This window comes from Cygnus olor, chromosome 8, assembly GCF_009769625.2.
Source record: "Cygnus olor isolate bCygOlo1 chromosome 8, bCygOlo1.pri.v2, whole genome shotgun sequence".
Lineage (NCBI taxonomy): Eukaryota > Metazoa > Chordata > Aves > Anseriformes > Anatidae > Cygnus > Cygnus olor.
In genome coordinates, this window is record NC_049176.1 from 11,604,265 (window position 1) to 11,618,371 (window position 14,107).

At 43.4% G+C, this 14,107-nt stretch overlaps 1 protein-coding gene across 1 annotated transcript in view; it reads left to right on the forward strand.

Moving 5' to 3' along the window:
• The first annotated feature begins 3,229 nt into the window (after positions 1-3,229).
• The window catches only part of ABL2 (ABL proto-oncogene 2, non-receptor tyrosine kinase), a 46,784-nt gene continuing 35,906 nt past the window's right edge, over positions 3,230-14,107 (forward strand). The window contains exon 1 of the mRNA XM_040564698.1: positions 3,230-3,436. Coding sequence (XP_040420632.1) covers positions 3,265-3,436 — 172 coding nt within the window. The 5' untranslated portion in view covers positions 3,230-3,264. The remainder of the gene's footprint in view (positions 3,437-14,107) is intronic.

Below are 14,107 nucleotides of genomic sequence, written 5' to 3' on the forward strand. Positions count from 1 at the left end.
TTACATAATGTGGAGCACATAGGACTGCTCATCCAGCAATTACTTAATCTTGTGATTTTTGGAGCACACTGTGGATGTGGAGCAATGTATTGTCAGTGCTTAGAAGAAACTCCAAGAAATGGGTATATGGTAAATATTTAAAGTCAGTTCAGAAGTGATTCTAGAAATGCCACATTTCTGGTCAGGCATATTACTGTAGTGTCAATGCTGCCTTTGTTTCTTGGTCCTATTATCCCTTACTCAAACAGCTCATGAGATGGCAGATTGACTGGAAGCCCAAAACTGCCAGGAGGGCAGTAACTATTAGGATACCACATTAACACAAAGCTGCCAGCCCTCTTCAAAAGAAATAACCTTCTGACAAACAACCTATTTCTGATAATGCATGAGCCTGATAACATCACAGCTGATAATAATAGGTAGCATTGATACACATTTTACCTCTTCAAAGCACGTTGTAATCTTTGCATAGTTAATAACTGTGACACTCCATGAAGTAAATACTCATTAGCCCGTGTTCTAACAATAAGGAATGGCGTGGCTCAGTGTCATCGGTGACTCAGCAGCAAAGAGTCATTTTCAGTTTGGAAAGTTTGTTGTTTATATCCCATCGCTCTTCTAGCAGGCAATCCAGAAGAGTGGTCACCAGCAAGGGCTTGGCATCCCCTGCTGTGTGGGGCCAGAGGAAACGACACCATTTAAAAGATGTGGTTGAGAGCAGCAAGTGGGGTACAGTCTGAGGACATAACTTGTTTAGCAGACTGTCCACAACCAGTAACATCTTGGGCACTGGTTTTGAAGCTTTTTAAATAGGGTATGGCACAATCTAAAAATACTACTACACAGTAGCAAACGGTAACCATGCTGCAGCCCCCTTCCCTTTGCAAGACCTTTCTAGAAAGCCCCTGCTTGACTCCATCCCCAGCTAAGACATATCTGTGTCAGACAATTTCTGTGCAGTCAGCCATTAAGATAACCCACAGTAAGCTGTTATATGTGCACAAGCTGCTGATATGGAGAATGAGGGATTTCATAAGGTCTGAGGAATAAGAGCAGTGATTAAACCCAATTCTCTTTAGTGTACCTACGTATAATAGTCTCTTGATATTGGCATCTTCTTTTAAAATGCTAATGGCCTTCTTCTGTGTAGTTCTTTAGGATCAGTGAGTAAAAAGGCATTAGGAAATAAAAATACTATTCCTGTTGATTGGAAAGAGTGGTTCTATCCTGCAAGGCAGCTGCAAATGGCACGAGGGAGTTTTATGTTTGTTGTCTCTCTGCAGTCTCCAGAGAACATATATTTTGATTACAAGGCAAACCATTTACAAATGCCAAACCGTGCAAATTCTAGCTGGAATGAGACCAGGAAAAATCTCCACTGCGGAGTGTACCTATGTGGACCGGTTCTGCCTGAGACTGTCCGTCCTACAGAGACACCCTCTGCTCATATCCATATAGCCGTGTCCCTTGTAGGTCCCAGGACTTGGCAGTGCGTACCCCGTGCTACACCCCAAATATTCCCAGGGCTATTTTAGGAACTGTTTTGTTGTGTGTTATTAGCAAGCTTCTCTCTAATTCCTGATCTCCCCCGTGCTCTTAGTCCATGAATGCAGTAAGTGAAGGCATTTCTGGCTGCACAGGCTCCTCGCTCCTGTTCAACCTAGCCCATGTCAGAGAGCACACCAGTCTGGCTGGGTGAGCCACCCCTATTTCAAGGCAGAATTGTTATTGCAGCTGGGTGCATTTCAAGCACATGTGAGAGTATGGATAGCATTTTGGTAGCACCTGGTGACCCTGGGAAGGTAGAACATGACTTTAGAATTGTCACTGGAAATTTCATACGCGAAAGCTGACTTCCATGGAGGAGCTTCTCCTCGCCATCCCAGTCTAGGACAGCCACACGAAGGCTGATCTAGATGCGGGTTGCTGGGGGTCTTTGGAGGCTGGCTGCCAACAAGCCAATGTGACACTGCTCTTACTGATGTGGAGAGGGAATCCGAGACTAACAGCATTGCAGCTCATCCCCAAAGAGGCAAACATGGCCAATATATCACTGAAATAGTAGCTAGCTTGGAGAGCAAAATACCACCAAGAACCTAGGTCTTCTAAACTGCAACAAGCACCATGATCTCTCAGGATGAAACCTCCTTCCTTCTGCTTTGAATTGAGAAGCTGAAAGAAGAGAACTTAATTGCACGCCAATTAGCGATGGAGTGTGCTCAGCCACCTGATGACAAGATGCTGCCACCAGCCGCGCTTGTCCAGCAACACGCCTGATGTTACTCACACCGCTGTGCCTTCCTGTTCCTCTGTGCCCTCAGCCTGGGGAGGACGAGGGCAGGTGACATGCCGCAGCCCAGGGAGTTCACCTGGGGCCTGACGAGCAGTGGAAGAGGAGGCGCACGTGGTGCGGGCAATGCACAGGAGTGGGAACATGATGTGTGCACAACGAAGAGGAGGACCTGGAAGAGGTTGGGTTAGCCATCCAGACCTGCAGGCTGCCACCCGTGTGCCAGGGCCATGAGGAGGGTGTGAATTCTCCTTCTGGGACTGGACCGCATGGGAAAGCAATCCCATGTTTAATCCACCTGCTTGGGTGTGTAGGCTACAGCCCAGGTAAGGGCCCAGCTTTAGCCTACAGTGAGGCTGTGTTCTGAGATTGTGGGGTCACTTTGCCATCAGTGGGATAATCCCTGGGGACACGTGCAGTGACACCGACGCAAACACCAAAGTCTGAGCTCAAGCTGTGACGGACGTGCGGTCGGGCATCGCCTCGATAGCGATGGGGCTGGGCACCACCAGGACGGGGCTGAGCCCCGCTCCTCGCAGGGCAGAAACACCGGGGCCTTGTTCCTGAGTGCTGCAGGTCTCACCCCAAGGTGTGAAGGAACCCGCTGATGTGCAACATATCGCGATATGGGACGGCCACGAAAGCTGAAGGGCCACTTGGAAGGGACAGAACCCGAGCCGCCCAACGCTTGGAGGAGCACAAAACGCCCCGCCGGAGCTGCGGCTCCCCCATCGCAGCTCCCCCCTCCTTCCCCGCGCCATCCATCGCGACCGCTGTCGCGACGGGCGGGGGCGGGCTCCCCGGGAGGACCGGAGGTGGCTGCGGGAGCCGCTCTGCCCGCTCCGCCGGCGCTCTGTGGTTTAAGATGGCGGCGGGGGCCGGGGGGGCGAGGCCGTGAGCGGCGGGCCGGGCCGGGCCGGGCCGGGCCGGGGGGCGGCGGCATGTGAGCGGGGGCCGCGGCCGGCAGCGCGGCGATGGGGCAGCAGGTGGGCCGCCTCGGGGAGCCGCCCGCCGGCCTCCAGCACCACCAGCAGCAGCAGCAGCCGCGGGCACCGCGCGGGAGCAGCGCGGGCAGGCCGGCGGGCCGCCGGCGGGAGGCGGCCGGGCGCACGGCTGAGGGCGGCTTCAACGTCTTCGCCCAGCACGGTGAGCGGGGGGAAGGGGCCGGGGGCGGCCTGCCGCCGGGCTGGGGGTGGGGGGTGGGGGTGGGGGGCTCGGGGGGTGGCGCTGGGCAGGGCACGGCAGCCCCGCCGCGCTGCTGCCACGTCCCGGGGGATGCTCGGCTCGGCGCGGGCCTGGCAGCGGGCTCGGGGCCGGGGGAGCTTCCCCGGGGATTGGGGGGTGTCCGGGCTCGCCCCCGTGCCCGGCGCCGCTGCGGGGAAGCGGAGCTTGCAGCGCTCCTTAGCTGTCACCGCCGAGGTTCCGAGCTCGTGGTGTGTTTACAAGAATAAACGCTACATGTGCTTGCAAGAGTTTGCCGAGGAACTTATAACGTGCCCTTCTCGATCTATAACTCCCTGTTGGTATTATAGAGCCCGAAACAGGAAAGGATTTGGTTTTGATTGAGGTATTACAGCTGCCCTCCAGTTTGCAGCTGAAGTTATGCCTATCCATTTCTATCTTATCACTGTAAACTGATACCAGAAATGTGCAATGCAACATGATCCATTTGTAATCGCTCTTAGAAGGTGCCTACAACTTCTAATCCCCAACGTTTTGTGACTGTTTTATTATTATCATCTCTGTGGCAGCTCCTTAATAAAATGCACAGGTTTGAGAAGGTATGATGAACCGAAACCTCAGCAAGAAGATTGAGACTAGGTTTGTGGACGTATCCGCAATATAAAGAACTAAATCTGCTATGGAGAGCATCACCGGTTTGGCTTGTTGTAGGTGGAGGGAGGTGTCAGTGTTTGTAGACCAAGGCTGCTTCCGACAAGCAGCCTTGTCAGAATTTGTTTTGCTCAATAGAATAAGCATAGGCAAAAAGATTAAGGAACATCCAACCAGCAGCCTAAATGTAAATATCATCTGCTGTGACTGCTGACATGTAAGTATCTATCAAAACAAGACTGCATCACTAAGTCTGGTTCTTAAATTCTCAGTGTTATCACAGCTCTTGAGTTCAGGGAGCAGTATCAGCTTGGAAACCAAAACAACTCTGTGCTTGCCGAAATGCCCGACCCACTCTTACTGCTATTAAAGCTAAGGATTGCTTTTTCATTGCTTCTTTCAACCGTAGTATCATCAACTTTTTACATGATTTAGTCTGTCATTGTATTGTATTTTGAAGGCACTTGGGGAGAAACATTAGTCTAAAATAGAAAATATTGTAAATTCACGATGTTAGGGAGCAGATCTCAGAAGCTACGCACTTATCCTGGTTCTTTCAGTTTGCTGTAATCTATGTCTTCAGTAGCAGAACAAAATTGCTGTGTAGGCTGCTAAGCATGACTTAGCAGGCAAAAGTACTTCTGCTGATGAGAGTCTGTCTTTAGTGTTTTGGTACCCAGCTGACTACTTTGTTCTTGTTCTTACAAGGCAAGCGTATTACGGCAAACAGCAAGGACATTTGTGGGAAGTATGGTTCAGCATGTAGGGCCTTACAGTTACTTCAGAGTAACACAGTTAAGGTTTTCTTGACTCAAGTGCATCTTTTCATTTATTGCTGCATGTTTTAGTAGTAATTTAGTGCAGCATCCTGAACATGTCCTTCTAGCTTCTCCCTCTGTACTACTAAATTTTAAAGGCAGAAGGTAGGGAGAATTATTTACTTGTAGTAGCAGGGAAATGGAAAGAAAAAGCTTTCTTAAGCAGGCAGGCACACGAAACAGACAAATTAATGTGCTCTGCCAACCCTTCTGCTCTGTCTTCCATAGAACTAGAAACAAGAATAAGCTTGGAAAGCAAACAGGCTCTGAATAAAACTGTTCGGTGACATATAAAAAGAGCGCTTCTCTATTATAAGAGCGATCATAACTTTTAAAGTAATTTCTCTACTGCTTATATTGCCTAGACTATTGCTTCAGTGGTAAGGTAATATTTTACTTAGTTTTTTGTTGTTTCTGTTATTTTCTTTGCAGACTGTAAAGGAATATTGAAAGTGCCTATTGAAAATAAGATACAGCTTTCTGTTCTTTTAGATTATAGAAATATTTTCTTCCTTTTATTCTTTGTTTCCAATCTAGCTTTTGAGGGTTGCGGGGCAGCCTTCAAACTGTTGTCCTTGGTGAATGCTTCAACCCTGTTGAATTGTTCCCTGAGTCCACATACGTTTCAGTAGACATAAGTGAAAAGTTCACTATTAATAATCTATAGCAAATGCTAGTTAAAGTTGGGTACGTATTTAAACGCTTGTCTTGGGCAATAACCAAAGATTCTTGTCAAGTTTCTGGATTTGGCGTTAACTTCCTTTCTCAGAGAAATTGTTCTCTTGCAATCCTGATTACCCTTGTCTGAGATTTCTTTTCTCTCTACTCCTGTTCTTATTTTTCACTTACTGACCTTCTCCTGTTTTACTTAACCTGGCTTCCTGCTGGCTTTCCTTAAGTGCCACCCTTCTTTTACTGAGACACTCTTGTTGCTGGTGGTATTTCTTGATCCGCATTCCTTTCTTCTAGTCGTTTCTTTCTGAACCTGACCTGTCCTGTCTCTTGTAGGACATGTATTCACAGTATGTGGAAAGTGATGGAAAACACACAGGATTATATGGTAGCACTCTTGGACCAGTGACTAAACCAGCCAGTATAAGGATGAGCCTAGATTATCTACCCTCCTTGAGATGTTCATTGATGTGAGGAAGACCACCTCTTAACTGGGCTAGATCCTTATGGTTATACATCCCTGTTTTAGCTCATGTTGACAGGTTTCAAACTGTTATCTCAGGAGTGACATGAACCTTGCCAAGGACTCTTGCCAAAGCTCGTTTTGACGGGTTGCTGCTTCTTGATTGTTTATGAAAAGGATCGAAGTAAACGAGGTTTTCAGCCTTAGACCCATTTTGCCACAGGATTTTGAAGAACAGGTTGCATCAAATGAATTAAGTATAATGTCTCTTATGCTAGGCTACCAAAAACCCTAGATGAGTATTTTTAAGCAATTAACTTGAAGTACATTTGTCTACAAAAAATGGAGATATGAGTTGAACCAGTTTGTCCCAAACTTATTTGCTGTGTTACAGAGGTTCTAGCTACAGCTGCGTAGCAGAAGCAGTACAGATATCCAGAAGTAATGCCTATATGTATTTATGGAAGAAACAAGGAATTTGAAGATGTTTTCTGCTTTATGGAAGGAATATGGAAATCTGTATTGTGGCACCCCGCTCTTCTGTCATGGAAACAGATACCTAGATTCCTGGGGAGTTCAACTCACTGTGGTATTGAAGTTGAACACCAGACCTAAGCAAGCTGATATGCACACATTATTTCTTATCAGTGGAGCAGAGTTCTCCAAGATGTAGATGATGATGGATTTTGCAGCCTTTTGCAGTTAGGCCTTCAAACTGCCTCACTCTAGCATTCCTAGCACATAATCTGTGACTTATAAAAGCAAGCAATGGATCATCAAGCATGTTGGTTGCTAATAAAGTACTAAAAAGGAAGAGTGTAAACTGAAGGATTGTTCAAACACTGCTGTTCCCATTCACACTGCTTCAGAGTTAACTGGTACCACAGAGATAACAAGTGAGTTGGGAGAGGCTGCAGTGAACACTGGTTATGATCTAATTCCTGCAGTTCAGTGCACCCAGGAAAGAAAAGAAGTACTCGGTGCTGTCACTGGTCGATCTTGCTTTCCCTTTCAGAGAAGGAACAGGGTAAAGAACAGGAACATAGTTTATCTCCTTATCCTTTCAGTGGTTTGTCTGAGAGAAGGTGTACAACCAACGACAACTGACAACTTCCAAGTTGCGTCAGTTCTAGTCGGCTCCTTATATGACCTTTAAACAGTGACATGCTCAAATTTTCTTTCTGAAGAGCAGTGATAACTGTCTACTGTACCAAGATATTCTTTGGAATGGTGTTAGCATGCTTTTCATCTCCGAAAAGACTTGCTGAGTGTTGTAGAAAACATACTGCAGGAAAATCAGATTATTTAAATCCTGGCTGGGAAGCCTTTGCTATACCTGTTTGCAATACTGCTACAGTTGCCTTGGTGATATATTTTGGGGTAGTGGAAGGCGCTGCCACGCTTGAGCTTTTGATCCAGCAGGCGCAGGACATTTGTTCCCTGTTTTGTTTTCTAGAGGAGGAGTTTAGCAACCTTTTACTCAGTGCATCAAGGTCAAGCAAGATAAGCCTATACTTTTAAAAATAAAATTATCATTAAAGCTCCCCTAAGGCAGTTAGAGTGCCCTGCCACATGATAAAAACATTCTAAAATAGGAAGAAGCACAAATAACTATCCCTTTGAAATTCAGTGAAACTGAAGGGTTAGACACAGGAAAATGGAAAGGAGAGAAAATAGGGACTGTTTAACAACTGTACTTTGTGGGCCTCCTAAAGTGTCCTTTATTTTTCATCCCAGTGAAAGGCAGCAAGCTTGAGCCAGAGCTACTTGCCCGCAGACTTTCCTGTCAGTAAATGCCCTACGCAGATAGAATATAATCACTGTATTCAGAGCCTGGCTCTTTGTACTGTAAATCAGAAATCTTGTGGGACCATAATATATAAATAACTCTTAACTAATTATTTGGGGAATAAAGGATAGTTCAGCTAAGTATCTAGAGAAATGTCTCCTGTAGAACATGAAATCATAGGCTTCTTGTTCTCTGCTGCATCATTCTCCATGATATCTGAATTATTCCTGCAAATTCGGTTGCATTCAATGCTTATTTTCATAACTGGTCTTAAGTCGGAATTTTTGCATACTTTATTTTACAAGTGAGAAGACTCTACCAACTCAATAGAAGGGACAATATAATGCAGACTACGGACCTGTTTTAATTCCTGGCAGATATATATATATATATATATATATATATATATATTTCTTATGTACTTTTCACATACACAGGGGAACACAGTCTGAAGACGACTGGAATGAAGTTACTTCAAACCATGGTATCGGAACTATCTTAAAAATCAAATTTCAAAGCCTAGGCAGATCTCTGATTTCTCAGTTCTCTTGTAGCAGATGGTGGGGTACAAGTTGTTCTAGCAATATTTCACAAACTTGCTGTTGCTTGCAAGTGCAATGTTTTGCAGAAAAAAATGTTGGATTTTTTTTTGGAAATAAGGACACGGCCAAGTGAACAAATCAATGGGAAGTGACTGTGTAAGCTATTGGACACAAATTGTCACAAACAGCTTAAATCATCTCCTTTAATCTAGCTGGACTGACAGCTCACATAATTAAGAGTTAGGAGATGGTTGGACTATCTCCTAGAGGTGCTGTGACAGGGTTGGCTTTGGAAATATTTCATTGCTAGTGCTAATTACAGATTCTGAGACAGGAGGCTTGAAATCATGTTTTCACTGGTGTTCAGAAGAAGTGACCTGTTCTGTGACCCACTTCCTTCAGCATATGTCAGGTTCCTAAAAGCAGGCTAGTCCTTGCTGAAGTCAAATCATACTTTTTAGATCTTTGTTTTTTAGGATAAAGCTAGATGATCATTAGCATGATTTATTCTAGCCCATTTCTGTTAGTTGTCACAACTGAATGTTTCCAGTACACTTACCATTAAGCTGCCTTCTAAATGCCGCTAACAGCTGACTAGTTCACACTCGTAAGAATCCAACTAATATAAAACCAAGAGAAAGAATTTCATACTTACTCCAGTAGGGATACGTGTGAAAGTTATTAGAAGTAGTGCAGGCAAGTTTTCTTTAGTGACTTGCCAAATTTATTTTCACCTGGTTGTATTTCAAAAAAAAAAAAAGCCATGGATGGATGGCTGCAGCCTAAAGCCCCGCCTATATTATAACTGTTTCAGAATCTGGTGCCCAAAATCCCAGCTTGCCAAGCAGTTAGTTGTTCTTTCAACAGTGTGTAATTATGAGTGACATGGAGCTTGGTAGCTGTAGTGAAGAGGTAGCTCTTGGTTGGCTTTGCGGGTGAATTTGCAAATGAGAATCTGCAAGATGAATCTGCAAAGTTGAATCTGCAAGTTCCTTCTTAACAGCATTCAGAAGAGTATTTACTGATAAAGTAATATTTCTCATAGTTGCTCGGACCACCAGGAGACTCTCTCTCAACAGAGCAGGAAAGAAACACAAGCTTGCACCAAGTGTGATAACACAATTGAGTTTCTGGGTCTGAAAAAATGTTTTGGTCACTATTGCTGCATCATCCCTGGCATCTGTCTGGTTTTGTGGTTATGAAATACTTTGTTTTATTTTAAAGGCTGATCTTGGTATTGTCCATGGAGATTATTCTCAGTAGAATAAGTGACTGTTAGAAAACTATTGAGGCTTCCTGTTGGTAACACTGAAAACCACAACAACAAAGCTCAGTTATATTACCAATATCTGCTCAGGAAGTTTCCCGTGCTTTGTGGTCTTTATATAAAGACATACACATCTCCCAATACCAACTGTTTATCTGCAAGCGTGTAAATTAATCTTTTAGTAGACAGCTTTCATTAGCAGCTAAATCAGCACGGGAGTTTCAAAAAACAGCCCAAAAGCAACTTTGCTGTTTCTTTGGGGGGAGAGGAGATGAAGATTCACAGAAATACTTCACTAACAACTGGATTGGTTTCATTCCAATTTTTTGTTGCTCTTAAAAGGCCATTAAGTTTATTTCTCACAAGAGTAAACTTTTTTTTTGTAAATTCCTTTCCCTTTCTCCTGTCTCCCTGCCCAAACATGCAGAAGTATTTCTGTCCACAAACATTGTCCTTAGAATCTTAATCTTACTGTGCTATTTCCATTAAAAAATAATTACATGTGTTAATAAACTTGGAGCTTCATTTATGCTGATTTGCAATTACTCTGTGATAATAATCACGTGAGAACTGGAACTACAATTATGTAAGAGGAAGCGGTCTTCAGTGAATGAAAACTCATTTTCCATAGGGCAGTTTTGCAATCCCCCATCCTTCAATTTGAAGGATGATTACTGGTTTGGGGCTTGGCCTCTTTTCTGCCTTTTTCTTCTTTTTTTTAAACAGGACAAATACTGAAGTGAAACTGAAGCAGCTGCTTCTTGATATAAGCTGTATGTGGCAAAGGCATAGGAACCATCTCCTGGTGCTATTTGGGTCAAATTAGGAATCACATTAGAGGAGGTGAGGATGAGAACATTTTGTATTTGTGACCCTATGCACATACAAGCCTATTTCTTCTTCCTTTTTCATGTAATAATTCCAGCAACAAAGGCACAGCAGAGACACACTTGATGCTATTTGTTATCATCTCACCTGGGCTATGTAGGGTGAACAACTATGGAGAAGAGTAACTCCAGAAAGACAAATAATGCTGGGAACGGAAGAATGGGAACAAGCAAAGACTGGAAAAAGAGAAAAATGTCAAAGATCTTTCAACCTCTCCCTAATACTGCATTTTGGTACATGGGAGACTTTATCTCAGTTGCTCAGCTTTGGAGATAATCCTTTAAAATACCATATTTGGTATATTTAATGCTTGTTGAATGAGACAGGTGGGCCTTCCACACTGATCAAAGTTAGAAGTGGGTTACTGCCTGAGGTCCCTGTAATGGGTGGCATGCCAACAGAGGGATTTCCTCATGTACCTTAATGACTGATAGCAGACACTAAAATCCAGAGGTGCTGGAGCACAACCAACCACAAATCTGCAGCACTGGTCATTTTGGGAAGGAAAAACTCACTGGCAAGATCTCTTCTTTTCGTCTTATCAGAGGTGGGATCAAGAACAATTGAACAGTGAATGTGCATACACAGTCCTTTTATAAAGAGTTTGCACATGGGATTTACAGTGGGTAGGCAGAAGATGCCAACAATCACTTTTGTTGCAGGTTGTGCGCTCAGCACCATAGCTAATTTTAAATCAGGTGGCAGGCTTGGCTCTGGTTGAAAGAAATGATATCAAGATTGACCGCTATGGTGGTCGTATGTAGCACAGGTCATGAAATACTTCAATTTTTCAGATTCTGTAGCCAATTAAATCCATAATTTTTGGAACAGTTGACCGTAGAGGCTAGTGTGCCTGTACAGTAGATACACCAAAACATATAGGAGCTGCCAATTGAAGAAACGCTTCCCCATCACAAATCTGCGACCACTCCAAAATGGCTCAGCCTAGAAGCTTGCTAAAATATTGTCATATCCAAGTAGGTTAGTATTTAAACTCCTACATTTACCTGATACCTGAGAGGTCCAAAAGACGTTTACAGAGCACGGATAATGTTTTCTAGAGAAAAAACAAAGCTTTGTATGTTCTAATTTTGTAGCCCCTGTATTGTGAAGATAACCCTTAAAATCCAAGCCAGAGTGTGAATTAACACAACAAGGCCTTCCTTATCTTACAGCGTCAACTCAGTTTTTCAAGATTATTTCAAAGTCTTTGCTGCCCTGGGTTCATTTTGCTAACCAGCGATGTCATGGAGTTAACAAGACTGTTCAGTTTTACTGCTGCTATTCAGAAACCTGTGGGAGGCTGTGCAACTGATGAGAATATCAATTTTGTGTCGCTGCTTAGAAAAGCAAAGAGCAGAAGTAGAGGAGAGATACAGCTATGCTAGTATTTCGGAAGTGTATTTAATAACAGGAGGAGACTGGAAGAATGATTTAGATAGAAGTCCTTGAAGGGATTTCCAAAGAAATCATTTTGAAGTGCTATTTCTGGTCCAGCGATCTAACATGCCAAAACTCGCCAATTAACGAAATGAAGATTATTGTTAAGATCTAAATGAAGTCTTTGTTTATGCAAACTTTTTAAAAAACCTGATACAAGTTATATCATCTGGGAAAAGTGAAATGAACTCTTCGTAGCCATGCGAATAGCCTTCAAGACCTTTTGAACTAGCTTGCAGCATAGCTTTCTTCCCCTACTAAATCACTGGCTCCAGCAGAACTTGAGGTTATGATGGCCTGAGCCAGCACGGACTTACTGCTCGTGTTTAATGCAGTTTCTTCACAGAGAACCAGTTTTAATTGTAAAGCTTTCTTTGTGTCCACAGTTCACTTCAGTACAAGCGAAAGAAACGTGTCCTTTGTCTCAGAGCTGATTTGTAGTTCCTCTCTCCCATAACTTTTTTTCCATCTTTGGAGTAGCTATAAAGCAGCAAATAAAATCGCTCAGTCTAATAGTTGGCAGTTCTCTCACTCATATCTGAAGTTAAAATAGCAACTTCTTCAAAGTTGAACTTTAAATCCCTAAGTGTCCTACATGTGCTTTTTAGAATATCCCCGTTACTAACAGAGCTGTGTCTCGGTAAGGATGCCGTTCGAATGGCGTGCTGATTACAGAAAACAAGCTGTGGTACAGATACTCTGAAATGTTCTTTGACCACTTTGTGGTGGTATCACTCCATTCTAGTTTGTTTTCAGGCTTTTTCTCTTTTACTGTCTGGATTGGCCTCAAGTAAGCGGTGATGAGGTCAATCATTTGTGGCAGTAATATAAAAAAAATAGCAAGAGCCTGCTCTCTGCAGGCTCAGGAGAATTCTTGCACTGCCTCCTGACTAGAAAGATGAGGGGATTTTGGTATTTTTTTTTCCTTTTTTTTTTTCCAGCCAGGGAGAGTTGTATAACCTGGGGAGGAATGAACAGTGTTTTTGTAATTGATACCAGCTTGAAAGCTGTGCTCTGCCCCAATTACCCCGTGAAGCACAGCGAAATACCTTTCACTAGTTACAAGTTCTGTGCTTGTTATTCAGTACTATATTTGTTGGTTTTACTAAATTTTGATTTATGGGTGCTTTTAAAATCCCAAGAGTAAACAGAGTAAGCAGAGGTACTGTATCAGATGAAAAAGGCTTTCTCTGAGAAGATCCTTAGAATAAATAGGGAAATGGTATCTCATGTCTGCTCAAGAAGTTATGTGGGTGTTGAGATTTACAATGTAGTTGTAAAAAAAAAAAAAAAAAGCTGTTTTTTCGTGTTAGAAGCTGAGACTTTTTTTTTTAAATCAAAAGTCTGATTTGAGCTACAGAAGAACACCTAGCCTGCTTTTCATAGTTTTCCAGAGATGCATTAGGTGGTGTAGGATGGGTGTGCAAAAGCAGTAGATGCTCAAATGACAGTTTGCATAAGCCCGCTATAGCTATCTAATGAAACGTATCTAGCAGGTTCAACTCTTGTCTTTGTCGTAACAGTACTGCTAAATTTGTCTTGTCAGAAAATGTTTTAATTTTCTGGGCTTTAGATCATCATAATTATTAAATATTTAAATTATTTAGGGCAAAACCAGGAGGGCACTACAGTATAAATCCAAGCCATTTAGCTGAGCAGTACGTCACACATGTTAGCGCCACGTTGAAATAAGCCAGATATTTAAATCTGTCAAAGCTGAGCTTGTCTGGAGTCTTGCACAGAAGTTCTAATTCTTTCTTTGATAAGTCTTGATAGCTTCAGTCTATTTTTTTCGTCAAATAGTTAAAGGTAAATGTTAGTGAGACACTTGCGTCATACCATGAACACAAGCTTGCACCTTAACAGTAGAGTTGCAACATTTTTTTTTTCCTGTGTGCACCTTGCCGAGTGTTTCTGCTAGATCAAATGTTTTTCTTATTTCAGGGTTTAGTGGCAAAGCACACAGCTTTGTTTCTAGATGCAGCCTAGCTCTCAAGTTGTGCTCACCTGGCCTCTCAGGACCTGCACAGCCCCAGGTGGACAGACTTAGTGCCCCTAATACACTCACCTGTGTGGTGGGCTATGGAAATTGGCATGCCTTACAG